General features: G+C 49.9%; 1 protein-coding gene across 1 annotated transcript in view; it reads left to right on the forward strand.

Moving 5' to 3' along the window:
* Window positions 1-5390: 5390 nt before the first annotated feature.
* KRT222 (keratin 222) overlaps window positions 5391-26644 on the forward strand; it is a 222264-nt gene continuing 201010 nt past the window's right edge. Inside the window, exons 1-2 of the mRNA XM_086924213.1 lie at window positions 5391-5487; window positions 5938-6232. Coding sequence (XP_086780339.1) covers window positions 5990-6232 — 243 coding nt within the window. The 5' untranslated portion in view covers window positions 5391-5487; window positions 5938-5989. The remainder of the gene's footprint in view (window positions 5488-5937; window positions 6233-26644) is intronic.

Here is a 26644-nt window from a genome sequence, read left to right on the forward strand (position 1 = left end):
GGTCAGTCTCCCTGACGGCGCTGGCCAATCCCAGCGCAGCGGCGGGCGGGACTTCCTCCGGCAAACCGGAAGTCCCGCCCCGCGTCAGGCACCGTCGTGCCTGACTTCCTGTTTTGCGGCGCTCGGGCCGCGGCGGTGAATCTCGGGGCATAGCGAGGGGTGGGCACCCTCAAAGTGAAAGGATAACGGGGACAAGCTCCCCAATCTCTGGCAACGCCGGGTGGGCACCGGCTGTGGATTGCGGAAGTCGGTAAAAACAGCGGAGTGGGCTCCCGCGCCGATCCTCACGCAAAATGCGTGCAAACAAACGCCGGGTGGGCACCGGCCTCGGAAAACAAAGCGCTCTCAGCGCTAGCGGGACACAAAGCACTCCAATGCGCCAGGGACAGCACACAAGCGCTTTCAGGCGCCAGAAGCCACCAGTCAAGCGCTCCCAGCGCCACCAGCAGGACAAAGGGCCTCCAGGCGCCTCAGGGGAACACAAGTCCAGCAAAAGTCCAAGCACAGCGCTAGAGGGGAATAAACAGCGCTCCCAAGTCCAGCAAAGTCCAGCAAAGCTCTCCAGGAGTCCAGGGGCTGGGGAGGGCCCAGGGGAGGCAAGCCTTCCCCCTGGGCCCAAGCAGCAGCATGCCCCTGGCAGATTCAAGTTGCAGAACAAGAACATTTTCATGGGGTCACAGCCCCTCTTTTATACACCTTTTCCCTTTGTCTTTAGGTGCAGGGTGGGGGGAGAACCAGTCGCAGCTGGTTTTGGAGTACCCTTGATGGCCCAACCACCCCTTTCATTCATCAGGCAGGCTAGGGTCATCAGTCGCACCACAGGGGGCGGAGCCAGCATTGTGTGGGGGAAACCCAACCTCATTCAGGACACAGGCGCAGCCCCTCCCTCACATCAGCATGCTAATCTCTCCATTCACCACTGGGGCAGACCCACACAGACTCCTGGAGCCTGGCATCCCAGCCAGCTCCAGCCAATCACACGCCAGCACCTTCACAGCACATACACAGCCATGTCTAGAAGTGGCGCTTCCGCACAAGACACATACACGCCGCACATACCATTGCGCAGCATTCACTCTCACGAGTTCGCACATACCAAGCTTGACCATGCACGCCTCACGCATCAGGAACTACCAGGGACACAGACATTCCCCATGCATTCCTATGGGAGAGCAGGCCAATCTCACACACGCACTCAGGGAGAGCACGCACTTTACACTGCGCCACAGTGTCAAAGTGCGCAAAGACCAGAAATCACTAGGCAAAAAGTTCAGGGGTGAACCTGCCAGACGGGCCAAGTCCAACACAAATAGATACCCGTTTAGAGTTTTACAAAGTGAAACCAGAAAGCCTGGGTAATTTGGGGCTTTACCGCTTAAAATGTGTGATCTTAGGTACATATTTTATTTCACCCAAACTTTTTTTTCTACATTATCAAATTTGAAAGCACTTTCAAATATGTGAGTTCAGAATACCAGTTGTACAAATCTGATTGCATGTTATTTAATAGACTATAATATTGCTCTACAATATTCAGGCCCACTTAGAGTGTACATGACAATTGTCTTGACTCTTAGTTCACTAATGGTTCATGTTTAAAAACTATCAATATGAATGAGTACTTCTCAGTGCAGTACTATAGTATGACCATGGAGGTCACTTCACCAAATTGCCATGGGCAGCAGAAATGACATCAAATGATCTTTGACCTTCAGTTCCACTCACATATACATGCTTACACATACACACACACACTCTCACATAAACACACTCTCACGCCCAAGCACACACATACAATTAAAAGCATTTTTTACATATCTCAGCTGCTAAGGAAGGTCATATTCCAGCTAATTGTACTCACATTTTATTACACTGATAGTGAATAATGTAATGCTAATTCACATTTAGTGTAATAAAACATTGACAGAAAGCAAGGTGCGGGAGCTCCAACGGCATCCATGAGGTTGAGCTGCGGCTGTGCACCAGACACTGATTTTGCCACATCTGAGGCCAGGGGTCGCAAAAGAAGTGCCAGAGGCTGCAAGGTGCAAGACAGAGGTCGCTGCTGTGACCCCTAAATGACGTCTATGAATGTGACATATTAATGTAAAACCTTTTATATGTTAAAGAAATAAACTTTTTAAATTTTGAAGAGACTTTATTATATTTTACATGGTGTTTGTTGTATGAATTACATAGCAAAAATGTCCAGGGCTCGCGCATGCATGGCATCTAAGAGCCGAGACAGACCATTGGCTCGGCTCTGGTTCCGCTCTTCCCAGTTCTCTAAATGGGCCGTTACTCACTGGTACTGAATACCCGTACATCTTAGTTTTATCACTCTGATCACCGACACTTCTCTACTGCCGAGGAGAGTACCGGTACTCATGAAAGGCAAGCTCATTGGCTGCGAGTGCGGCTGAGAACGAGTGGAACCTGTCTCTGACAGTCAAGGCACCGCTTCCGTAGCCCTAAGCTGAGCTGCAGCTGAGCTATTCAGCGGGGCTCATTTGCATAATGCCCAGGTGCTCACCATCACGCTATGTTTGACAAAGCAAGGTCCATTCTTGCCCTAAGCTGTCAATCACATTCACACTATTGTGTGCATTTGTGCGAAACACTGGTATCAGGAAGGTCCACTGACAGCACCAATTAAGAAAGCTATGGGAGGTAAAGAGTTTAAAATGGCTTTAATCACACCTGGGTCTTTTGTGTGTCTGCTTATGTGTGTTTGCCTGCATGTGTATGCCTGTTTTTAGTGAGAGAAAAGAAAGAAAGAGGGAGAGAATTGAAACACTCTCAGGAGGTATTTTAAAGAAAATGCGTGGAGTGCTTCGTGTGTGCATGTCTGCCTGTTTCTTTCTCTGTGTATGCAGGCTCGAGAACAAGGGCGTCGTAAACCCCAGCTTTAGAAACTACCGCTGAGAGTGGATTTCTTGATAGGCATCTTCTATATGCAGCTCAGCAACAAAGGTTCTTAAATAACGTAAAGGGAGGGTGATGGGTGAGTAAGTGAGAGGATGGATGGGTGAGCGAGTGAAAGGCTGGTTGGATGGATGAGTGAAAGGGTGAATGTGATTTCTCCTTAAGGTAGCGCTACCTTAACCCCTTCGCTGCTGATGACGAGCTCAGCTCGTCATCAGCCACGGTGGTCGTCTGCGGATGACGAGCTGAGCTCGTCATGTAACGCGGCTTTTAGAAAAAAGCAGCACAGCGGAAAAATAACCGCCGCAGCGATGCGGTTAAGGAGAAATCATCTCTTTACCTCCCACAGAGCCTACTGGACGCCGAAGCGCTTGTCTAAATTCGGCGGAACTAATATGAAAACATGTCCCAAATGTGGCCTACCAAGGGCAGATGACGTGCACATGTTTTGGCAGTGCCCCCAGCTTGAGGGCTTCTGGTGGGAAGTGAGTAAAATCTTGGAATCAGTACTGAGAAGGCCAATCGTAGTAAGTATTGATTTGTTATTTTTGGGGTGAGAAGACAAGAGGTAGAATTAGCCTTAACAAAAAAGGAAGAAAATCTATTATTTATGTTGATTTTGCTTGCACGAAGGGAACTTTGCATTAAGTGGATAAGATCAGTCCCCCCCACACATTTAGAATGGGTGCATCTATAAATAGAATAAATAAGTGGGATAGGAAAGGGAAACCCAGCAGAAAATATAATTATTGGGAGATATGGGAAGACTCCCAGTTTGTAAACTAAAATTGGGATTCTGGGAATACAAACATGTTATGGCCTACCTATTTCCAATGATTATGCAATGGCAATAAACTTACAGGCAAAATGCCTGTGTGAGTGGCCTGGGTGACTAGCTACCCCACTCCGAGTGGAAGGTATTGATGGTGTTACGGACGTAAGGGGACCCTACTCTGAAAGCACGCATGGCGAAACGCCCCAAGGGCTGTGAAGGTTCAGAAAGTAGAGAAGCGGGTCTCTGATAACTCCAAATACACTCTATTGCAGAATGAGGGGGGAAAAAAAAGAAGAAAGGGTGGATGTATAGATGGATGGATGAATGAATTAAAGGATGGAAGAGTGAAAGAATGGATAGATGAGTGAAAGAGAGGGTGGGTGGATGGATGGATAGATGGATGAATGGATAAAAGGGCAGATGGGTGGATAGGTGAATGAATGGATGGATGAGTGAAAGTGTGGATGGATGGAGTAAAGGGGTGAAAGGGTTGATGGATGGATGAGTGAAAGGATGGATGGATGAGTGAAAAGCTGGGTAAAGAAATGGATGAGGGAAAGGATGGATCGATGGATAGGTTTTAAGATTGATGGATACAGGGGCAGACTGGGAACTAAAACCAGCCCAGGCAAACTGCTCGACTGGCCCCCCGGAAGGGTGGGGGGGGGTCAAGGCCGAGCTATTTGCTAGGGCTGGTTTCGGCTGATTTTGTTGCAGATGGCCGGTATTGCCAGCCCCGGTAACAAAAGTGTCCCCCACCCTGGCGGCCCACTAGGGAAACGCCTGGTGCCTGCTACGGCCAGTCCGGCCCTGGATAAATAGCTTTGGATATGGAAGCGTAGACAGACGGAATGGTGAAAGAATGAATAATGGATGAAAGACTGAACAGACATCAGAATGTAAAGGTTAAATGGTGGACATCAGTAGGTGAATGGTAGGATGAAAGGATGAATGAACATATCGATGGAAGAGACAAGAGATCTCTTCTGGGGAGGGTTGTGATGAGTTGCTTCATTTACTTGGTGCCAACAGAGCTTTGGTTCGAAGTGGGGATGTTCTCATTTTCTGACTCCTCCCTTGCTCAAAAATATATAGTATTGCACCAAACAATAGCAATTTACACAATATGGCATTAACCTGTTGCGCGCTTATGACGGAACCACGTCGTCATGAGTCACGTGCGGCGTGTGCTCTTGACGGCGTGATTCGGTCATGCGGCAGCCGCTCCGCCCACGCGGCATTAATTACCCGCCTGGGCGGGCGAATTAATGAGTGGACGGGGCCATGACGGAACCACACCGTCATGAGCACACACCGCCCGTGACTCATGACGGCGTGGTTCCGTCATGAGCACCGCAGCGTCGCACTCACCCCTTATCCCCCCGCCCCGTGGCGAAATTTGCGCTACGGCGAAGGGGTTAAGAAGGTGCAACTATTACAAAACAAGGTAACACATCGCGTTTGGCTTTCATTTTGGGTAATGAGTTAACCTGTTTTGTTTACATAAACACGTTTCTCATGTGTTTTGTTGTGTGCTGCAACTAATATAGAAGTCAATAAGTATCAACGTGTTTTGCCCTTAGCCCCGCCCTCTCGCCACACCTCTAGCTCGTTCTAATGAGTACCTGCTCTTATGTTTTTCCATTTAACACACTGGTTTTCCCTATTAATTTCTTGGCTCGCCGGCCTCAACTAGTGCCTGCTGTTGGTGACAGCGGTACAATACACGCCAACTGACAGCTTAAAAATATGGCATTTGAAGAAACGTAAAAACAGCCCCAGTAAAGGTCAGGCGAGAAAAAACGAAGGGAGACTAAATCTTACAACCACAAAAAATGCTGCCTAACAGGAGCCGCGACATTGCAAGCAATATTTGCTGTGGGCACGCACGCTACGTGGCGCAGTGGCAATATCATATGTACTTTGAAAGAATGGTCTTTTACGCGCAGTACGTGGCAGTTGTGTTCATTTTCGTGCTTTAGGGGCATCCGTGTTTCCCAGAAGGGCTCAGCTGATCTGTGTGTGCTTGGCAGAGGCCTGTCACTGTGCCCTGTGTGTAATTAAGCAGAACTAACAGCTGCTGGTCAGCAGGTGTGCGTGGAGCCTCCGTGAGGTTTATTTTTCTTCTGTTTACTTGAATGCAATTGCCAAAGAAACTCGGCTGTAAATGCACATGCGACAGGCAGCGTCACAGTCGGCGTTTAAGCATATGTTATCTCTCCTTCCGCCCGCCACAGGTTCTCCGAGGCCGTGCTGCGTCCCCCGGGGGGCCCGGAGCCAGCGAGGGAGATGAGTTCCCCCAGGCAACCGGGCACGGCTTGGTCCCTCGCCGGACTGGAACATTTGGACGCCAAGGGGGCCATGAAGGAGCTGAACGAGCGGCTGGCTGGGTACATCGCTCACGTGGGAAAGCTGGAGGAGGCCAACCTGGAGTTGGAAAGGAAGATTCTGGAAGAGCTGGGGAAGAGAGAGCCCAAGAAGTCGGCCGACTGGAGCCAGAAAGAACAAGCGTGCCAGGATCTGGTGCATGCGGTGAGTGGCGTAACACCCGCCCCCCACAGCCTCCCACCCCCACCGTTCATAAAATGGCTTCCCTCCATCGATAGGACTGTGTTTACAGAACGTTTACATGTGTGCTGCCAGACAGGTAGGAGGGGGCGGTGGCCCAACCAGGATATGTCAACTAATCACTGGCTAGAGCGCCGGAATGCGCCCGCCACATACAACTAGGCAGTCTCCTGGTTAAGTAGAACATTACATTCCAGGAAAATACTTTAAGAAATAAAATAAAAATTGAGGAGCTGATTCCATGTTTGCTTCCAGCTGGTGTGAAGTTGCATCTGATACAGCATTTTGCACTGTGCATATTTTGGTGAAAACTCAGGTTAGAGCGTTTTTCATTGGGCAGATTTTGGTGCAAACTCAGGTACAGACTGAGCTCACTCGGATGAATCTTTAGTTCTGACTGAGGCTGCCAACACATTTAATAATACCTATCTATAATGTGAAGCACATTAGAGAGATGACGGAGAGTATCAGTTTTTGAAACCATGATGGTTTAGCAAAGGATTAGCAAAGTTACAAATTCAAATCACAAAATTAGTTGTAAATCAATAGCCAATACATGATATATTCAGCAATATATTTCAAAGCAATTCAAAATCACAAAAGCAAATACAAACTATTAGAACATTGGAATATTGGGAGCTCCATTGCAGACAATGGATTGCTCCCTGCTTCTACGGGCCGGTAAAGGCCCGCAGAGCAACATTCCAATGTTCTACAAAGGCTTCTCGAAGCTCGAGGGGATTTATATCCCCTCGAGCTTCGAGAACCCTTTGTTTAATTTGTTAGAACATTCTGCCCTCTAGTGGCAGAATGTTCTAATAGCCTTATAGCCCTTCGTAGCAGGGCTATACCGGCAATTAACCGAATGCGCGCTACGGGTTTTCCCGCTGTGCGCTGAAATTTGAAAATCGCACGGTTTGTGACAAAGCCAGCTCGTCATCCGCGTAGCGCAGGTAACGCCCATGACGAGCTGGCTTTGTCATCCGCAGCGAAGGGGTTAAAGTCCTGCTGTCTCGTTAAATTCCCTCGCATTCGGCTCGGGCCTTTAACGATTCAGCGGGCCTTTAATAGCCGGTATAGCCCGCTACGGTGGGCTATAAGGCTATATTAGAACATTGGAATGTGGAGCACTCCATTGAATACAATGGAGTGCTCCGAGCTTCTAATGGCCAGTAAAGGCCCGCAAAGCAACATTCCAATGTTGTTTTCACAAAGGCCTCTCGGAGCCTGAGGGGATTTAAACCCCCTCGGGCTCAAGAGGTCTTTGTTTTATTTGTTAGAACATTCTGTCCTCTAGTGGCAGAATGTTTTAATAGCTATATAGCCTCTAGCTGGGCTATGCCGGGTATTAAAATCCCGCTCCTTTGTGAAAGGCCGAGCCGAAACGCGGGAGCGGGCCTTTAATAGCCGGTATAGCCTACTACAGCGGGCTATAATGCTATATTATAAAGTTGTCTTAAATTAAACAGGGAATATCAGTTTCCCTTAAAGGGAACACCCTACATTGCTAAGCTAGGGGAAAGTCGAGGAAATTGGGGAGAAGTCAGAATGAAGGTGTCACCATGAAAGACTCTGATAGGCAGTAAAAAAAAAACATCTGCTCACAAGCAAATGGAAAGAGAATTCTCTCTAGTAGTCAGGTAAAGCTTCTTCTAACAAGGGAAGGGCATCTCAAACTAAGTCTACATTGCCTTAGTTTAAATCTTTCTTTTCCAACATTTCGCTACACCTACACATGGTTCCCAGGAGGCGAACCAATCAGGCGTAAGGGACAGAAGGATACTGTATATACATTAGTTTCACAAGCATGGACACAATGTTAGCATTCTAAATGTCCTCAGACTCCACCTATCTACAACACAACAAGATACATTCAGCTCAGAGTGTACTTGGCAGATGCTCAGTAACAAATTCTATAAGAACTGCGTAAAATAAACAGTCACATGGGAATGTGTAAACAAATGATACATCGGTGAAATTGCTGGTACATGTTTTCTCCTGAAATAAAAAAAAGAAAATGTACGGCAAGAAGAAATATGGCAGTCTAACGTTGGCCATCTCAGTCAGTTAAGTTAAAGATGCAGAAGTGCACAGTAAATACATTTGTGTGTTGTATGTTAATATTTGTAAATGTGTAAAAATATTTAATTATGAAAAATGTTCATCAACCCTAATAGAAGCAATTTCACCTGCAGTTAAATGACCTTAAGTCAAGTCAAGTCAAGTCAAAGAATTTATATAGCGCACTACATACCCAGAGGGTCTCAAGGCGCTTGAGGAGGGGTGGGGAATTACTTGTCAAATATCCACGTTTTAAGTTGCTTTCTGAATGCTAGGTGATTCTGAGTAAGGCGAAGGTAAGTGGGAAGGGAGTTCCAGGTTTTAGCTGCCAGGTAGGAGAAGGATCTACCTCCCATGGTGGTTTTGTTGATGCGAGGTACAGTGGCAAGGGCTTGGTTGGATGATCGTAGCTGGCGGGGGGGGGAGTAGAAGGACAATCGTGTGTTGAGGCATTCTGGTCCGATTTCGTAGAGTGCTTTGTGTGCGTGGGTTAGGAGCCGGAAAGTGATCCTCTTGTTGACGGGAAGCCAGTGGAGGTTTTTCAGGTGACCAGAGATATGTTCTTTACGCGGGATGTCTAATATGAGCCTGGCTGAGGCGTTTTGGATTCGTTGGAGTTTTTTCTGGAGTTTAGCGGTAGTACCGGCGTAGAGGGTGTTTCCATAGTCCAGTCGGCTCGTGACCAGGGCGTGGGTGACCGTTTTCCTAGTTTCGGTGGGGATCCAACGGAATGTTTTTTTGAGCATGCGAAGAATGTTGAAGCAGGATGAAGAGATGGCGTTGACTTGTTTGTTCATCGAAAGTGAGGAATCCAGGATGACGCCCAGGTTCCGTGCATGGTCTGTCGGGATGGGTGCTTTTCCAAAGGCTTCTGGCCACCAAGAATCGTCCCATGCAGAGGGGGAGGTACCTAAGATAAGGACTTCTGTTTTATCTGAGTTCAGTTTCAGACGGCTATGTTTCATCCATTCGGCTACTTCTTTCATTCCTTCGTGTAGGTTAGTTTTGGCGGTGCTAGGGTCATTGGTGAGTGATAGGATCAGTTGAGTGTCATCCGCGTAGGAGATGATGTTGAGGTTGTGTTGGCGTGCGATGGTCGCGAGGGGGCTCATGTATACGTTGAAAAGGGTGGGGCTGAGTGAAGATTCTTGTGGCACGCCGCAGATGACTTCAGTGGCCTCTGACTTGAATGGTGGAAGGCGGACTCTCTGGGTTCTTCCGGTGAGGAACGAGGTGATCCATTCTAGTGCTTTTCCTTGGATTCCAATGTTTCTGAGGCGCTGTAGAAGGGTGCTATGGCAGACTGTGTCGAAGGCTGCGGAGAGGTCGAGGAGGATGAGGGCGACTGTGTCTCCATTGTCCAGTAGAGTTCGAATGTCGTCTGTTGCTGCGATAAGAGCGGTTTCAGTGCTGTGTTTGGCTCGGAAGCCGGACTGTGAGGAGTCGAGGGAGTTGTTGGCTTCGAGGAAGGGGGCGAGCTGGTTGTTGACAGCTTTCTCGATGACTTTGGCCGGGAATGGAAGGAGCGAAATGGGACGGTAGTTTTTGAGTTCGGTGGGGTCCGCTGTGGGTTTTTTCAGAAGGGCGCTGAGTTCAGCGTGTTTCCAGCTCTCCGGGAAGGTGGCGGAGTTGAGGGAGCAGTTGATGACGTCTCGGAGGTGCGGTGCTATGATGGAGTCTGCTTTGTTGAAGATGTGGTGAGGGCATGGGTCTGTGGGGGATCCTGAGTGGATGGAGTTCATCAGGCGGATAGTGTCCTCAGTGGAGATTGGGTTCCAGTCATTAAGGATGTTCGAGGGTGGTGAAGGTCCAGCAGATGGTTGGGTGGGTTGGTCTCCGGGTTGGTTGTCGAAGCTGTTGTGGATGTCTGCAATTTTGTTGTGGAAGAATGAGGCTAGGGAGTCGCAGAGGGCTTGAGAGGGGGTGATGTCGTTGGAGTTGGCAGAGGGATTGGTGAATTCCTTGACGATGTTGAAAAGTTCCTTGCTGTTGTGGGCGTTGCTATCTAGTCGGTCCTTGAAGGCGGTTTTCTTGGCTTTTCGGATCAGTTGGTGGTGTGTGCGAGTGGCGTTTTTGAAGGCTTCCTTGGTGCTGGTGGTTGGGTCTTTTTTCCAGGCCTTCTCAAGGGAGCGGCAGAGTTTCTTGGATTTCTTAAGATCATCGTTGAACCAGGAGGCTTTCTTGCTGCCAAGTTTGATTTGTCGTTTTTTCAGTGGTGCTAGGATGTCGGCGCTGTTGGATAACCATAGGGTGAGGTTGGTGGCGGCTTGGTCGGGGTTTGAGGAGTGGGTAGGGGCGTTTAGAAGAAGCGATGAGGAGATCTGGTCGATGGTGATTTTGTTCCAGTTTCTTTGCAGAGTTGGTTGGGGGTGGTTGTTGGGTTTGGGCTTGTTGTAGGTAAAGTGGACGCAGCTGTGGTCAGTCCAGAGGAGAGCCGTAGTGTGGCTGAAGAAGACATGATTGCTGGAGGTGAAGATAGGGTCGAGTGTGTGACCTGCGATGTGGGTGGGGGAAGTGACCAGTTGTTTAAGTCCGAGGTTGGCGAGGTTGTCCAAAAGGGTGGTGGAGTTATGGTCGTTGTTCTTTTCAAGGTGAAAATTGAGGTCTCCCAGGAGGATGTAATCTTTGGAGGGGAGCGCGTGTGGAGTGATGAAGTCCGTGATGTCCTCACTAAATTGTGCGCGGGGTCCTGGAGGTCTGTAAAGGAGGGTGCCTCTGAGTGTGGTCTTGGGGTCGATGTGGATCTGGAAGTGAAGGTGTTCAGAGTTGGCGAGATTGACGTCGGTGCTGGTTGAGATGTGGATGGATTTCTTATGGACGATAGCGATTCCTCCTCCTGTGTGGCCGGTACGGTCCTTGCGTATGATCTTATAATCTTCTGGGATGGCAATGGTGATGTCTGGGGCGGAGGAGGCATTCATCCATGTTTCTGTTAGGAAGGCGACGTCCGGAGAGATGGTGTCTAGTAGATTCCATAGGTCAATGGCGTGCCTGTGGACCGAACGGGTGTTGAGCAAGATGCATTGTAGGTTGTTGGGGTCGGGAGTCTGTGGTGTGATCGTAGCGGAGTTGTCGTAGGTGCCGCTGAATTTGCAGGAGTTGCATGAGAAAGGTCCATGGGTGTATCCAGGAGCGGCTTGGGCGCAGTTGGGGGAGCGGCCCGGGTTAAAGGCTAGGAGGGTGGTGGCATCGTAGGTAATGCGGGAGGGCTGGGCAATGCGAGGGCCAGGGGGTCTGGCGCTGGGCGCGGTCCAGGCACGGACGGGCGTAGACGGGCTTACCTTTGGCGCACCTTCGGCGCGAATGGGGCGCGATCGCTGCGCGTGAACGCTGCGCGCGGGAGCAACTGTCATATATGGATGGTGGAGGGGGAGGGGCGAGGGCGGCTCAGCTGGGAGGCGGGGCGGGCTACGGAGGAGGACAACAACAAACAAAATGGAGGCGGAGGGGTCAGCATGGCAGAGCGCTTGGGGGAAAACGCGAAATCAGCGTGAAAGTAACGCTGGCAATTCTAAAGTGCAAATAATCAAAGCGGCAATCAAGGCACACAGCAGGCAAAAAAATATCAAGCAGTTTACAGTACAATGCGCTGCACAACGATACCAAAAGCCACAGGGGAGCGACCACTCAGCTCAGAAGCGAAGAGCGAGTCAAAGCGCTTCCAGGTAAGGGAGCGCTGTTTGTAGTCTGTGGGAGGGCGGCTCAGCTGGGAGGCGGGGCGGGCTACGGAGGAGGACAACACAAACAAAATGGAGGCGGAGGGGTCAGCACGGCAGAGCGCTTGGGGGAAAACGCGAAATCAGCGTGAAAGTAACGCTGGCAATTCTAAAGTGCAAATAAGACAGTGTCAAATCATCACATCATAAACAAATCAGTCATGGCCCATCCCTAAAGCAATGTTTGAGACCATATAGTAAGTAAGTAATGAAATGCTTTATTCGATTTTGTTTTTTAAAATCATAAAAGCGTACAAAAAAATGACAGTCATTAAAAATAAATATGTACATTCAAGAATAACATAACTTCAATTTCAATTATCATAATTAACCGGTTTTACCAGCGCCAAGACGCCTGAGGGTATAAGTCGCGCTTTACAAATACCAAAAATAAATAAATAAATAAATAAAAAAGGACATAACCCCAACTTCAGAGTTCAGTGGTGTAACATGTTATTCAAGGGGTTTATCCCTATCTGGAGTAAAGATACACAGGTTTGTCCTTTAAGGTGAGTAGACTCAAAAGTTACGAAAATTGTATAATGGATCAAATCTGTTGGAAACAGAGAAACTAATACCACTGGGTACCTGGACTTCCCCACCCAACGGGTGGTGATAGGCTATTGTTGGTCCTAACCGGGGGATATTTGGCATACAGGGATAAAAATCAAGTAGATCCCAAATATGTATTGGGCCATCCCCTTCTTGGGGTGGACAAGATCTTAAGTATGGTGCGATGTTCCGGTTCCTGAATCTAAGCAGTACCAAGTCCCCTGAAATGTTTTTTGGTAGTGGGCCCAACCAGCCCACCCTTCTCACACTCAGGATTCCGCCGTCTTTGTCCGGTGGTAGGGGTCTATTTCTTCCCATCCAGAATATAACTTTGTTCAATAGGTCCTGCTGTCTTTCAGCTTTCCCCATCGCAAGTGCTGGTACTCCTGAGAGGACGGACACATATGACGCGGCTTCTGGCGGGAGGTGTATGTGTGGTACTTTGCGTACTGTCTTGACCTCTGAGGGCCTTGATATAACAGATTTGAAAGGAGCTTTGGAAGTAGTTGAATCTGGGATTTTAGGGGATTGTAGGGTGACTTGCATGCTTTTGTGAATGGCAGTTAGCTTAGCTGTTGGGAAAGTGGTAGATGGCTGGGGTCGGTTTGGTGTTACTGGATTATCGATGGGTTTCAGGATAGCCGTGATTTTGTTCTCTAGACCCGAGAGCCTTTCCCCTATAGCGTTGATTTTTTCTGTTAGTGGGGAAATGATGGTTTTAACAAGTTGTTCAATCTGAGTCAGAAGAGAGATCTGGGAATAAGATATTGATTCATCCAGTTTGACATCAGTCTCCATGGTGATAGGGAGATTATGAACAGACAATACGGGGCTTACAAATGGTTTATGTAATTTGGATTGAGTCCTTTCGGCATTGTCCTCATCATGCTTTCTTTTGACGGGTAATAACCATGAAAGTACAGAGGCTTGTGTGTTGACTTTGTTCAATAAAAAGGGGGATTCCTGTGTACTGCCTTTAGTATTAGTAGAACAGGTGCCTTTGGCGAGAGAGGGTGCATCCACACTGACATACTTTGTTTTGCATAGACTGTTTAGTTCATCCCACGGGGACAGATTATGCATTCTTGGGGAGTTTAGTGGAGGAGATAGCGTACTAGATGGAGAGTAACAAGGACAGTTTATGTCTATCACATGAACAGTAGGCAGGGAGCTTGTGGAAATCGTTTGGTGCATTTGCACCACTTGACCTGGACACCCCTGCGCAGCTGAGCTTGTTCCCCCCTTACAGGGCATGATCAAAGTGGAGATAGTAATGTTACAGAAAAAAGTTGAAATAATGTGTGTACACTATACCTCCTTTAGCAGAAGTTACAAGGGGGGTGGCCCGTCCCGTCCTGATCGGTCCACTGAGGGCCACAGAGGGCCCGCCCTTTGCCCGGGCTTAGCCCCGGGCGCTCCCGCGCGCGACTCGCGTTGCGAGAGGTGTTGCTTGCTTTTCAGGCGCCTCCAGGTGCGAAGGTAGCGTCAGGGTCGCGACTCGGCCGCCGGGGCACCTGGGGGTTGGAGTTCTGTGACCCGGTGGAGATGGACTGCTTTGCGTGGCTGCCGTTCCCCTCACGGCGCTGGACTGAGCTGGTCAAGCCGTTGCCCTCACGGCAGGTAGGTAGGGCGATGCAGGGGGACCCTGAGCGCTCGGCGCTCTTTGCTTTTCAGGCACCTCCAGGCGCGGAGGTAGCGTCAGGGACGCGACTCGGCCGCCGGGGCACCTGGGGGTTGGAGTTCTGTGACCCGGTGGAGATGGACTGCTTTGCGTGGCTGCCGTTCCTCTCACGGCGCTGGACTGAGCTGGTCAAGCCGTTGCCCTCACGGCAGGTAGGTAGGGCAATGCAGGGGGACCCTGAGCGCTCGGCGCTCTTTGCTTTTCAGGCACCTCCAGGCGCGAAGGTAGCGTCAGGGACGCGACTCGGCCGCCGGGGCACCTGGGGGTTGGAGTTCTGTGACCCGGTGGAGATGGACTGCTTTGCGTGGCTGCCGTTCCCCTCACGGCGCTGGACTGAGCTGGTCAAGCCGTTGCCCTCACGGCAGGTAGGTAGGGCAATGCAGGGGGACCCTGAGCGCTCGGCGCTCCTTGCTTTTCAGGCGCCTCCAGGCGCGAAGGTAGCGCCAGGGACGCGACTCGGCCGCCGGGGCACCTGGGGGTTGGAGTTCTGTGACCCGGTGGAGATGGACTGCTTTGCGTGGCTGCCGTTCCCCTCACGGCGCTGGACTGAGCTGGTCAAGCCGTTGCCCTCACGGCAGGTAGGTAGGGCGATGCAGGGGGACCCTGAGCGCTCGGCGCTCTTTGCTTTTCAGGCACCTCCAGGCGCGAAGGTAGCGTCAGGGACTCGACTCGGCCGCCGGGGCACCTGGGGGTTGGAGTTCTGTGACCCGGTGGAGATGGACTGCTTTGCGTGGCTGCCGTTCCCCTCACGGCGCTGGACTGAGCTGGTCAAGCCGTTGCCCTCACAGCAGGTAGGTAGGGCAATGCAGGGGGACCCTGAGCGCTCGGCGCTCCTTGCTTTTCAGGCGCCTCCAGGCGCGAAGGTAGCGCCAGGGACGCGACTCGGCCGCCGGGGCACCTGGGGGTTGGAGTTCTGTGACCCGGTGGAGATGGACTGCTTTGCGTGGCTGCCGTTCCCCTCACGGCGCTGGACTGAGCTGGTCAAGCCGTTGCCCTCACAGCAGGTAGGTAGGGCGATGCAGGGGGACCATATAGCTTTCATGGGAGCACAAGCACCCAGGTATTTTCTAGCCTTATTCGACCTCATAAGAAAGATGTAACTTGAGTCCATGTGGCACTATGAGCTCTCATCCAGATATGTATCAGCTACTTTTGGCAACTTATATAGAATATAACATTGTAAATGCTGTGCTTAATTTGCAAAAAGAAATTGTGGCAGGGCAGCTGTCAGGAGACCACTGCAGCTTGCATCCTTGACCCTGCCAACGCAGCCAGTGACAGTACCAGTGACAACACAACTACTAACCATCTAACGCCTAGAAGTGTGACAATTCAGATTATTCAGGTGGCCAACACCATTAAATGGTTTAGGGAGTAGGAATTATTCCTTTTCAATGTATATTGAATTAACAAACAACACTTGTGCTATTTTCTAAATTAGACAATCAGCACCAGCATGTGACAGACTGTCATAAGACAGTGCCAGTGTTGACAATTGAGTGCTGGCACCGAGCAACAGAAACCTCAGGCTCAAATTAAACACTGCCTAAATGGGAATGCTCAACTCAACTTCGATAACTGGTAATCTCCAGGTGCCTTTGGAAATCGAGTGTTTCCTTATTAAAGTAGTTGCATTCTACAAATTAAGTCAATTTAGTTCATTTGAGGTGAACTCAGACTACTACTACCAGAATGCACTTGGTTGTTAGATAAAACTCCATGTCTGGATTGATGTGATTCTTGTGACATAGAGTCATCTGGTGACCGTATTCTAGTGGACTGTAGGATAGGAAGTGGTCTGTAGATTCTGAGTGTGGCACTGTTGAAGGTGGCGCTACTTTGGTTACGGTTACACTTATCAAACACTGCAAAACATTGTGTTAATTTATATAAAGTCAGCTTGCGATTTATGATTGACTTATAGCTGCAAATAAAGGTAAACGTTTCCTGTGTGACTTACACTGTATTGACAGAGGGTCAGCAAGTGAATTGACGGTGTAATAGTGTGTGCAATCTAGGCATATGAGCATAAATTATGCATTCTTAAGTTTCCTTAAGTATCAGTTGTTGGCGTCCCAAGGTATATGTCTGGGAAGGAGGGGCAGAGAAAATCCAAGAAAGGCTGATGTACACTCACTCATGTGCAACAATTTAGGTATTTCCCAACATTTAAAAGTGCATCTCGCACTGCTCATCTGTACATGCTGCAGAAAGTGTGGGAAGGAAAAAACAGACCATCCCATCATTTACAGGTATATATATATGTATATGTATAGGTATATATATAGGTATATATATGCACTATCTATGAACAGGCAGAAAAATAACTTAGTGACATAAATGATACGTATTTTTGTAAATAGGACTCTCTATGATTACTCCATGGCATTGCTTTGCTGTCCTTTCTGTAGGTCTATCATGTTAGAGGAAGCACAGTGCTTACCATATACTTTACTCAGGATTCTTCTTTTGATACTTTAATGAGTAGGTATCTGGGATAAAAGGTAACTGTTCGGTGCGCACATAATGACTGAAGCAACAGAGGCCGCCACACTGGGCCCCTCGCCCAGCTGGTGTGTGTACACCTGACGTGTGGACATAACCTAAGAGCCATAGGTGGTTGACATGTGTCCAGCTGAGTGGTTAGAAAGAAGCCACGTCATCACGCAGCTCTTCTTATTGCCTCAAATGTACAGCGCAGCCTGAAATCTTAGACAAACTCTTGGCCTGAGGCAAGTAATTCTAGGCTCCCGCATACAGGAAACACTCAGAGATACACCCTGCACTTAGAGCAGTCAAGGAGGAATGATAAAAATAACACCCAGTCTAGCGTTTGAAGCTCTCCTGGACTTGTTGGGTGGGGTCAGGCTGAAATACTTATCACGTTTTTCTCGCTGTAACAATATTTGAGAGAAATGTCATTCCGGTGTAATGCAAGGTACCATGTGGTTTTAATGCGACTGCTCTGTGATTCTGAGGGCAATCTGTACTGTGATGTTTGTGCAATCTTTGAATGAAGGACAAGTGAAAAAAGAATGGAAGTCCGAACTACGATTGAAAAGTAGAAAAACAAGCATTTGCAAAGAACTAGGTCTCACTTTTGCGCAGTGCTTAATTTGTAAAATATGAAGTCCAGGTGCTGAAACATTTGTTGGAGGTCACATCCAAGTTTCCTGGCTCCACCCACTTCCTCTACTGGCTCCACCCACATCCTGTTTTGGCTCCACCCACATCCTCAACTGGCAGGCTGAAAGCCAGATGTAATATACATTCTGAATTTCAGCAAGCAAGCCTTTCTCAAATAAGGTTTTGATAGGAGGTTCCCCCGCCCTGCGAACATTTTGAAAAAGATGAAATCAAAAGTGCATGTAAATCACAATTTTAGAATGAATTAGCTAAAATGACTAATGTATTGAAAAGAGACACGTGAAATATTCCAGTGCTCTGTGCCGATTTAGGGAACAAACAATACTGGGGCATGTGCAAAATGTCTTTGTTTTGTAATTTTTAGCAGAGTCTAATTGTGTGTCATGAGCTTAAAGATACAACTTTTACATATTTGCTAATACATCAGAATGGAATCTTCAGAAGCAATATGCTGCAGTAGGAAATTGTTTCCGCTGTAGCGAGTGGCTTACATTCCCCACTCATATTGTTCCCTGTGATGTTAAATACACCATCCCCACACCAGAACCAATCGCTGATATCCTACCGTACCTGAACATCTGCAGTTATTATCGAGTTACAGGGAATTCCATTTGTCACTACCTTTGCTAGACTCAACAAGAAAATGTCACGCCAGTGCCTGAATCCATCCACTGTCGCAGATCAGGGTGAAAGATTTACCCATCATGACTTCTAATGTACCCTATAAACAAATGCTGGCAACTCAGTCAATTCTACACAGCACATGTTCACCATCTTTGAGTTTGCACAAGAACCAGACTGCCTTTGCAACTCAAGGTATTTCTGATATTAGATCAGTGGTACAGAAATAAAGTGTTTAAGGTAATGAGGTTATAGCCCCAAAACAAGATGGGACTATGAAATATCTGAGGAACATCTGGAATTCTCTAAGCTCATTGTGCACATGTAAGAATCTGTTAAAGATGACTGATTATTCAGGTAGTCTCTGTTGCCACTGTACACATAGAAGTGAGTGCAACATTAACACCTAATGGACATTCAATAGTCAAACTGGTTTGCGCCTCTAGAGTGTTCTGCAATCAAGGGATTGCAGTCTGTCAACCACTTCTGGGGAAGGTTATGGAAGCAAAAAACAGAAGCATCTACAGAATGTCATTGTAATTATTGTACAGATATCACAAGAAATAAGTGTGTTGACAACATTAAAATGGATACACCTGGCACTGCATGGATCTTACCTCCCTGCTGACAAAAAAACAAACAAAAAAACTAGTCCAACTTTCTACATGCCTCATGCCAATTCAGACTGACACATGCAATATTGGCCACAAGATTGATCCGTCTGCAAATCATCAAAGGAAGATCCTAATTGCCAAATTGATGTCTGATTAATTTGTTAGGCTTGTCAACCCAGGCACATTTATTAGCAGACCGGCCATGATAGGTGACTTTGCTATGAGGGTACAAAATATTTCAAGGAACGATTGGCATCACAGAGCTTGACATTGTGCCTTTGGCTCTTCTTAAAACAAATAAGGTCAAAGCCAATGGTCTGGCTTTCATAGAATAGAGCGAACACAGCCATGTCCAAATGCTACAGGGGTGGTAATGATGACAATAGTGATAAGGGTGGTGGGAGGTTGGTAGTGATGGTGGTAATGGAGGAGGCATGGTGATAATGGTGATGTTCGTAATGATGGTGGTAGTGATGGTGGTAGTGACTATGGCTTACTGAAATTGTGACACAATCATTTAAAAAACCTACTACAATAAAATAAATACTGAAAAGAATCCCCTTTTCTAAATACTGCATGTGTGAGCTAAACAACTGAGTGAGTGATGACTTAGTGTATTTTCAGATGAAAAATAATCCCTCACACTTGGCAATCCAAGCAATCTATAGGAAGTGAAATCATACGCTAAGCAGGCAACTGCAAAAGGTGTGAGAGAAATTCTCATCTGGGCGTAGCAACACCTCATTGAATGCATATTTTAAAGAACTTGTAAGAATATTTCCGCAAACAGCAGCAGTGTCAAGCCAGGCCAAAAATCCTAGAAAAAGGCTAGTTTGTCAAAACAGGAGATTTGTGCGTGGACCTCGCAAAGGGCGAAGGTAAGGAAAAATGTCTCAACTCAGAGTGGTTTGCTTAAAATGATTGTTCACTTACTTATAAAGGATAGACGTGGGGAAATTGACTAGCCGACAAGAAAATCAGGAAGTTATCTGACAGAATTACGCATTAAAAAAAATACATACTGCAGCACAGAAAAGAGGCCAACAACACCAGGCTCAGATTGACATGTTCATGAGCCTGTCACATCTACTGCATTGTCACCTCTCAGAGCACTGACCTCTCAGGAGATGTTGAGATTTCCATATAAGGTAATTTTTGGTCAAGTGCCACATAAGAACTCTCAATTATGATTGACTATTCATTAGCTTCTGAGGGCTATTGAAAAGTCCTTCAAGTTCCACCACAGAATGCATTTGTACCTGAATATATTTTGGTGGTTGAATCTATTGCTAGCTCTCTTAACTCCTGCTGCTCCACTGCCACCTTCTCAGAGCTGGATTGGAATATAAAATAGGCCCTGGTAGGCACCAAATTAAAAGTGATCCACATTAGCAAATCAAGGCTGTATAAGTGTTTTGCAAGGTATGCAAGTATGCATCCATTTGTACACGCTGCAAGCAGTGTTTGTGTAAAAACTGGCCCACCAAACCATAAAACAGGCCCATAAACTGATTTAAAAAACAGCCCATTCACAGATCATTGAGACCAGCCCTTCAGGCACTGCCAGATTTCGCTGTAGGCCAGTCCACCCTTGCACCTATTACATAGACAGCAGTGCAGACCGTCATCCTGCTCATGTTCCTCTTGATGCCATGTAGACAGCTGCAGTTGTTAATGGTATGTTGAGTATCATCAATGGCCCTTTGTACACCAACCACTGGGGCTCTTGGTTTCTGCACATTCATACACACTAATGTGCTGAGGGTACCCAGGTGCTGCTAAGAATGTTATTAGTAGATGACATCATGCACCTCAAATAGTGCCTATTTTATATATGGAGAAATGAAAGCCACTGCATTCTCTGTAAGTGAATCTAAAAATACAGAATTTCTTCTCCCTACTTCCTACTTCCATTAATGCCTGGGAAAGTGCACTCATAAGTCCCACAGTGGCAGTAGTTTGTTTACTCACTGCCACATGGCAAGACCCTCACTAACCTATTAATATGGTGATGCTTTCCACTGACCATTACATAGGTGTCAGTTAATGGCATAGTAGAGAGTAATCAATCTGCTAGCCAAGGAAAATATAGCTTCAGTCCTGCCCACTGAGCCTCTCAAATTCTAACAGTGGCTTTGTTGCTATGAAAAGCTAATGTGTTCTATCACACTTTACATTAAACTTTAGGTTTAAAGTATTTTATTGCAGTAGGAAAAGAAAAGGGGACAACATTACAGACAAATAACCACAGGTGCACCCCCAAATCAGTGTGTACAATTCAACAGATGCGTGAAGGCAGTTCGTTCAGTGCGATGGGCACGTTCGTGCCAAAGTCTCACGGCTAGTGCACCTGTGGGTGGGAACAAAACAAAAGGAAGGAAAAAAAGACAAACTCCCCCCCCCTCCCCCGGCCAACTTCCCCCCTCCACCCCCCAACTCCCCCCCCCCCACCCCCTGTACTGTGCCGTCAACCTTCCGCCTTCTCACTGTGGCAGCTTGGTATCCATCCCTCCCTCCAACTGCCTACATGGCCAGTTCAGTCTGGCGGATCTGGCGGCGTCAGCCGTAACAATCTGAGATACCTAGGGCAAGTGATTTCCTTGAATTCCGATCTTAACAATGTGTGGAATGGCTCCCACAGCTCTTCAAAAGTGTCCACCTCCCCGCCACCACCAGGGACAGCTTTTCCATGCCCAGGACATGCCACAGTCTATGTAGCCAGCCAACAACAGTAGGAAGTGTGGTAGTGCGCCAGTGTATGAGTATGTTCTGTACTGCCGATCCCAGGGCTATCGCTATCTGTCTACCTCTCTTAGACCTTAGTGGGTACATTAAACCATTTGGCAAGCCCAGTAGAACATAGGCGGGGAACCGGGCTAATTCAATCCCAAAGCACTGGTCAATCTCATTCAGTACCTCCTCCCAGTAAGGGGTCAGCAGGGGACAGTCCCATAGTATATGAGTGAGTGTGCCAGTCTGGCCGCAGTTGCGCCAGCATGTCCTGGGTATGGAGTGGTCCATTTCATGTAATTTCTCGGGGGTACGATACCAATAAGTCGTAATTTTGGTGAAAGTCTCCGTGAGCCCAGTGTTGTAGGCAGAGTGTCGCGCCCGGTAAGAAATGTGGTCCCAATCAGTGTGGCTCAACGCTCGTCCAAGTTCTCGTTCCCACCGCTCCCTCCCGGGGTTGTAGATGTGAAAGGGGGGAGGTTGCAACATCTTGTAAAGGTCAGAAATAAGCTTGGCATCCGATGTTCGAGTTACTAGCCAACGCTCATATGCCGTGAGTTTCCGGTCCGCCGTTGCTCGCACCTGCGGCTGTAGCGCCCAGTGGCGCGCCTGCATATATCGCATGCGTTCCGTCTCGGGAAGGCCGTAGTCCCTCCGCAAGTCCTGGAAGGAAACCACACCCTCCGGGCCATACATATGAAATAAGGCGGAGCAGCGGGCCGCTCGCCAGAGTTCATAGGCTCCCGACTCCATACCTGGGCCAAAGTCCGGGTTACCAACTATTGGGGTGAAAGGAGAGGGAAAAGTGGTAAGGTCATGCCTGGTGGACACGGAGTCCCACACGCGGAGCGGGACCCGTGTTACAAAGGACGCATAGAGGTTGGGGGGGCAGTGGGCCCTCCGCAGGAAGGGCACCTCCTGTAGCGTCCTGCCCGCCACCGCCTGGTCCTGAAACAACCAGTGTTTGTCCGATTCCCACCGGCTCCACTCCACCAAGTAGCGCAGTTGAGGAGCTTGAAAGTACTTATGCAGGTCTGGTATCCCAAGGCCGCCAGACTCAGGCGCCAGCGTGGCAATGGTTCTCTTGATCCTAGGCTTACGGCCCTGCCACACAAAGCGTGTGATAGCAGACTGAGTCTGCGCTAGCCATCCCTTGGGGGGTTGCAGCGGGAGAGCTCGAAATAGGTACAGGACTTGTGGCAGGAGGGTCATTTTCACCGCGGCCACTCTTCCCAGCAACGACAACGTTCCCCTGTCCCAGCGGGCCAGTTCCTCTTTGATCTTCGCACTTAAAGCTGTATAGTTGGCCGTGATCATAGCAGGGAGAGAGGGTGCTAGAAGAATCCCCAAATAGGGTACCCGGTCCCTAGACCAGCTCAGAGGAAAGAGCCTCTGCAAGTCAGTCCTGGTAGGGCTGGACAGCGAAATGTCAAGGGCCGCCAACTTCCCAAGGTTTACCTTGAAACCCGCCACGGTCGCAAAGGTTTCCAGTTCTGCGATACACGCAGGCAATGACCTCCGAGGATCATCGAGCGTCAATATCACGTCGTCCGCGTAGAGACTTAGGGCGTGATGGAACTCCCCCATACGGACACCAATGACGTTGGGGTTCTGGCGAACTCTTTGTGCGAACGGCTCCATATAAAGAGCAAAAAGCAATGGTGACAGTGGGCACCCTTGTCTGGTGCCTCGCTCTATTGGGAAGTGCTGAGAGCTGCACCCGTTCACCCTCACTACCGCGGATGGGAATCGATAGCAATTGAACACCAGGTGCCTGAACTTCTCGCCTATGCCAAATTTGCCCAAGACCTTCTCCAAATAGGGCCAATGCACACTATCAAATGCCTTCTCCGCGTCAATGGAGAGGAGCATACGTTCCCCGGGTATCCGCGAGGCCTTCTCCAGTATATGGGTCACCTTCTTAGTGTTGTCGACAGTCTGCCGGCCCGGTACAAACCCGGCCTGATCCGGGTCAACCATGCCCAGGAGGTGGAGCGCCAGACGAGCCGCTAGGATACTGGTGAAAATCTTCAGGTCTGTGTTCAAAAGTGAAATCGGTCGGTAGGACCCGCAAGCAGTCCGATCCTTGCCCGGTTTCGGAATCACCGATACCATGGCCTGAAGGAATTCCGGGGGGATAGCGCCCGGCTCAGAGAACGTGTTAAATAGGCGCGTCAGAAATGGTGCGAGATCCTGACAAAAGGTCTTATAGAAGAGAGGGATAAAGCCGTCAGGTCCCGGGGCCTTCCCGTTTTTGAGTCGGGAGATCGCCGTGACCACCTCCTCAATCCGAATCTCCCGCTCAAGATGTTGGGCCTGATCCGGCGTCAGGGACGGGAGCGACACCGACTCTAGATAGTCTGCTTCAGCTCGCGCTGAGGGGGGAACGCCGGCGTAGAGAGCAGCGTAGTAACCCCGGAAAACTTCCACGATCCGTCCATCCTCCCTGACCGTCCCTCCAGCGGGGACCGCTAGTTCCTTCACCCGGTGCTGTTGGTGCTGTACCCTGAGTTTGTGCGCCAGAAGCCGGCCGCACCTGTCTCCGCCGGTGTAGTACTTATGTTTCAGGCGAAGTACTGCGTACTCCGCTCGGTCCATGTCAAGCGCGGACAGGAGTTTCCTGGCGGCCTTCAGTTGCCTCCAGACACGGGGGGCACCCGTCCGTTGATGCACCAGCTCTAGCTCCCGCACCTGGCGGGTAAGTTCGTCCTTCTTAAGCTGGCGATCTTTGTTCTCCGCCGAGGAGATGGCAATAAACTCACCACGGAGCACAGCCTTCAAGGCGGCCCATTGCGTCGCGCGGGTGGTGTCGTCGTTGTCATTAATACGTTGAAATTCCGCTATGGATTCACGGATCTGTTTCACAACCGATTGCTTATGCAGCAAAGTGTCCCTGAGGCGCCAGACCCCTCTCGAGGGAGACACCAGAGGCAGTCGGAAAGTGCCTTCCACCGGGGCATGATCTGAGAGAGATAGGACCCCCATGTCGGCGCTCGAGGCCAGTTCGTACATCGGGCCCGTCACCAAGAGATGATCCAACCTTGCATATGATTTGTGGGCGTGGGAATAATAGGAGTATGCACGGGTCGCGGGGTGGAGGCGGCGCCACATGTCGTGCATATCAAGCTCCTCCAAACGGGTACGAACCGAGCCCGAAAGCTCCCCCGATTGTAGGCGCCTCTGCACCGACCTGTCCAAGGATGCATCAAAGAACACATTCAAGTCCCCCCCAATCACAATGTGTCTATCAGGAGTGGATGTCACGTCTTCTAGTGCCCTGTGTAGAAACTGATCCTGATGGTCATTGGGGCTATATATGGAGCCTATAGTAAACACTAAACCTCCCGCCTTGATTCTGTACGCCAAGAGCCTCCCCTTCTGTTCCGCTACCTTTTGCAAAACCTCCCCCTTGAACCTCCTAGAGATCATGAGCGCTACCCCTGCCGTCTTGGAAGCGCAGGAAGAGAAAAGCTGCGTGGGGAACTTTGGGGTCCGCAGCCTGTGACAGTCTTTAGCCAGCAGATGGGTCTCTTGCAGAAGACAAATGTCTGCCTGTGAGTCCTCCAGGAGGGACAGGACAGCCCGTCGTTTAACCGGGTTATTCAGCCCCTTCACATTCAAGGTAACAATCTTAAGGGCCATCAGTGAGGGGAATACCAGAAACGCACACCAAGGCGGGCAAGGCCCACCGGACAAAACTCAAAGGCCACAGCAAGCGGCCCCAGCGCACAGTGAAAGCAAACCACCCCGCAGCACAGTACAGTCCCCGAGCCCCAAAACCCCCAACTGAATGAACCCCCCTTCCCCCAGAATCCCACACTCCCCACCCCCCACTCCCCCCTCCACCCCCGCCTCCCAGTGAACCCCCAAACCCCGAACTTGCCCATCCAACTCCCCTACCCGCCCCCCTCTCCCCAAACCATTCAAAATGCGTCATTGTCCCAGACCGGTCCTCAAGCGGACAAGGCCGTGGAAAGTCGTTCTAGTGGACGTCCAGCCACCACCACCAGCACCCCCGCCACCCGCCACCCCCGGAACCCCCGCACCTGCGATGAAGATAGGCTACTGTAGACTCCCCCCGGAGCAAGTTCAGGCCGTCAAGGCCACATCGCCATTCGCCGTAGTCCTGGAGGCCTCCTGTATGGCGCTAGACATTTCTGCTCGAATTGTAGGCGAGTCGGGCCTCGCGGGCGGCGGGGATCGTCGCTCCCCGACCAGCTGCCAGCCATCTCGCATGCTCCGCCTGCGGCGAGGCGCCGGGGTGTCCGTGTCCGATGCAGTGATTCCCAGCACCCCGCATACATCTTGGAGGGACCGGAGCTGGTGCAAAGTTCCATTCCATCGAAAAATCAGGCGGAAGGGATGCCCCCACGAGTACTGCGTGTCATGTTCCCTTAGGAAGTCCGTGGCAATCTTAAAGGCCTTACGTTTCTGCAATGTTATCGCGGACAGGTCCTGATAGAGAGCCACCGGGTGGTCTCTGAAGCGGAAAGGCTGCTGCCGCCGCGCCTCACGGAGAATCCGCTCCTTCAAGGGGAAATCTGGTAAGAAGGCCAAAATGTCCAGAGGAGGCGCCGAAGCCCTGCGAGGCCGGCCAACTCTGTGTGCCCTGTCTATCCGAATCGGGAAGTCTTCGGACTCTCCTAGTATCTCACGGAACAGGGCTCCTAAGTAGGCGGCCTCGTCTTCACCCTCTTCGTTGGATGGAACACCTCGGACCCTGATGTTGTTCCGCCTGGACCTGTTTTCAAGGTCCTCGGCATGGGCTTGTAGATCGATCTGTTGGTCCCTCAGCCTCAGGACCTCTTGTTGCAGATGGGTGATTTCCTCGTCCCTGGAGTGGCCAGCTGCCTCCACAGTGTTCACTCGCTCTCCCAGGGAGTCCACCTCTCTCCGGACTTCCCGGACCTCCCCGGCCACCTCCTGCTTCAAGGTCTGAAAGTCCTCCCTCAAAGAGCTGAACAGGGACTCCAGGAACGATCTAGTCACCGGGGGTTCCCCACCTTCAGCGCCCCGTGAGCTTGTCGGAGGGCTCGGGGCGGGCTGGGTCCTGTCTTGCCTCGGGGCGCCGCGTCCCAGCATGTCTGGCAAAGTTCAATCGCCCTTCCTCTGCCCCCTGGCATTCGACATCGCAGAGAGGCGGGAATCACGAGAGCCTGCGGGCCGTGGTGAGGAGGTGCTACAGGCCGGGGCCGCGATCAAGCAGCGGGTGGCAGGTCACACAGCTCGTGCCGGCGTGGGAGCACTCCCAGCG

The sequence above is a fragment of the Lissotriton vulgaris genome, chromosome 5 (genome assembly GCF_964263255.1).
Source record: "Lissotriton vulgaris chromosome 5, aLisVul1.2, whole genome shotgun sequence".
Classification (NCBI taxonomy): Eukaryota; Metazoa; Chordata; class Amphibia; order Caudata; family Salamandridae; genus Lissotriton; species Lissotriton vulgaris.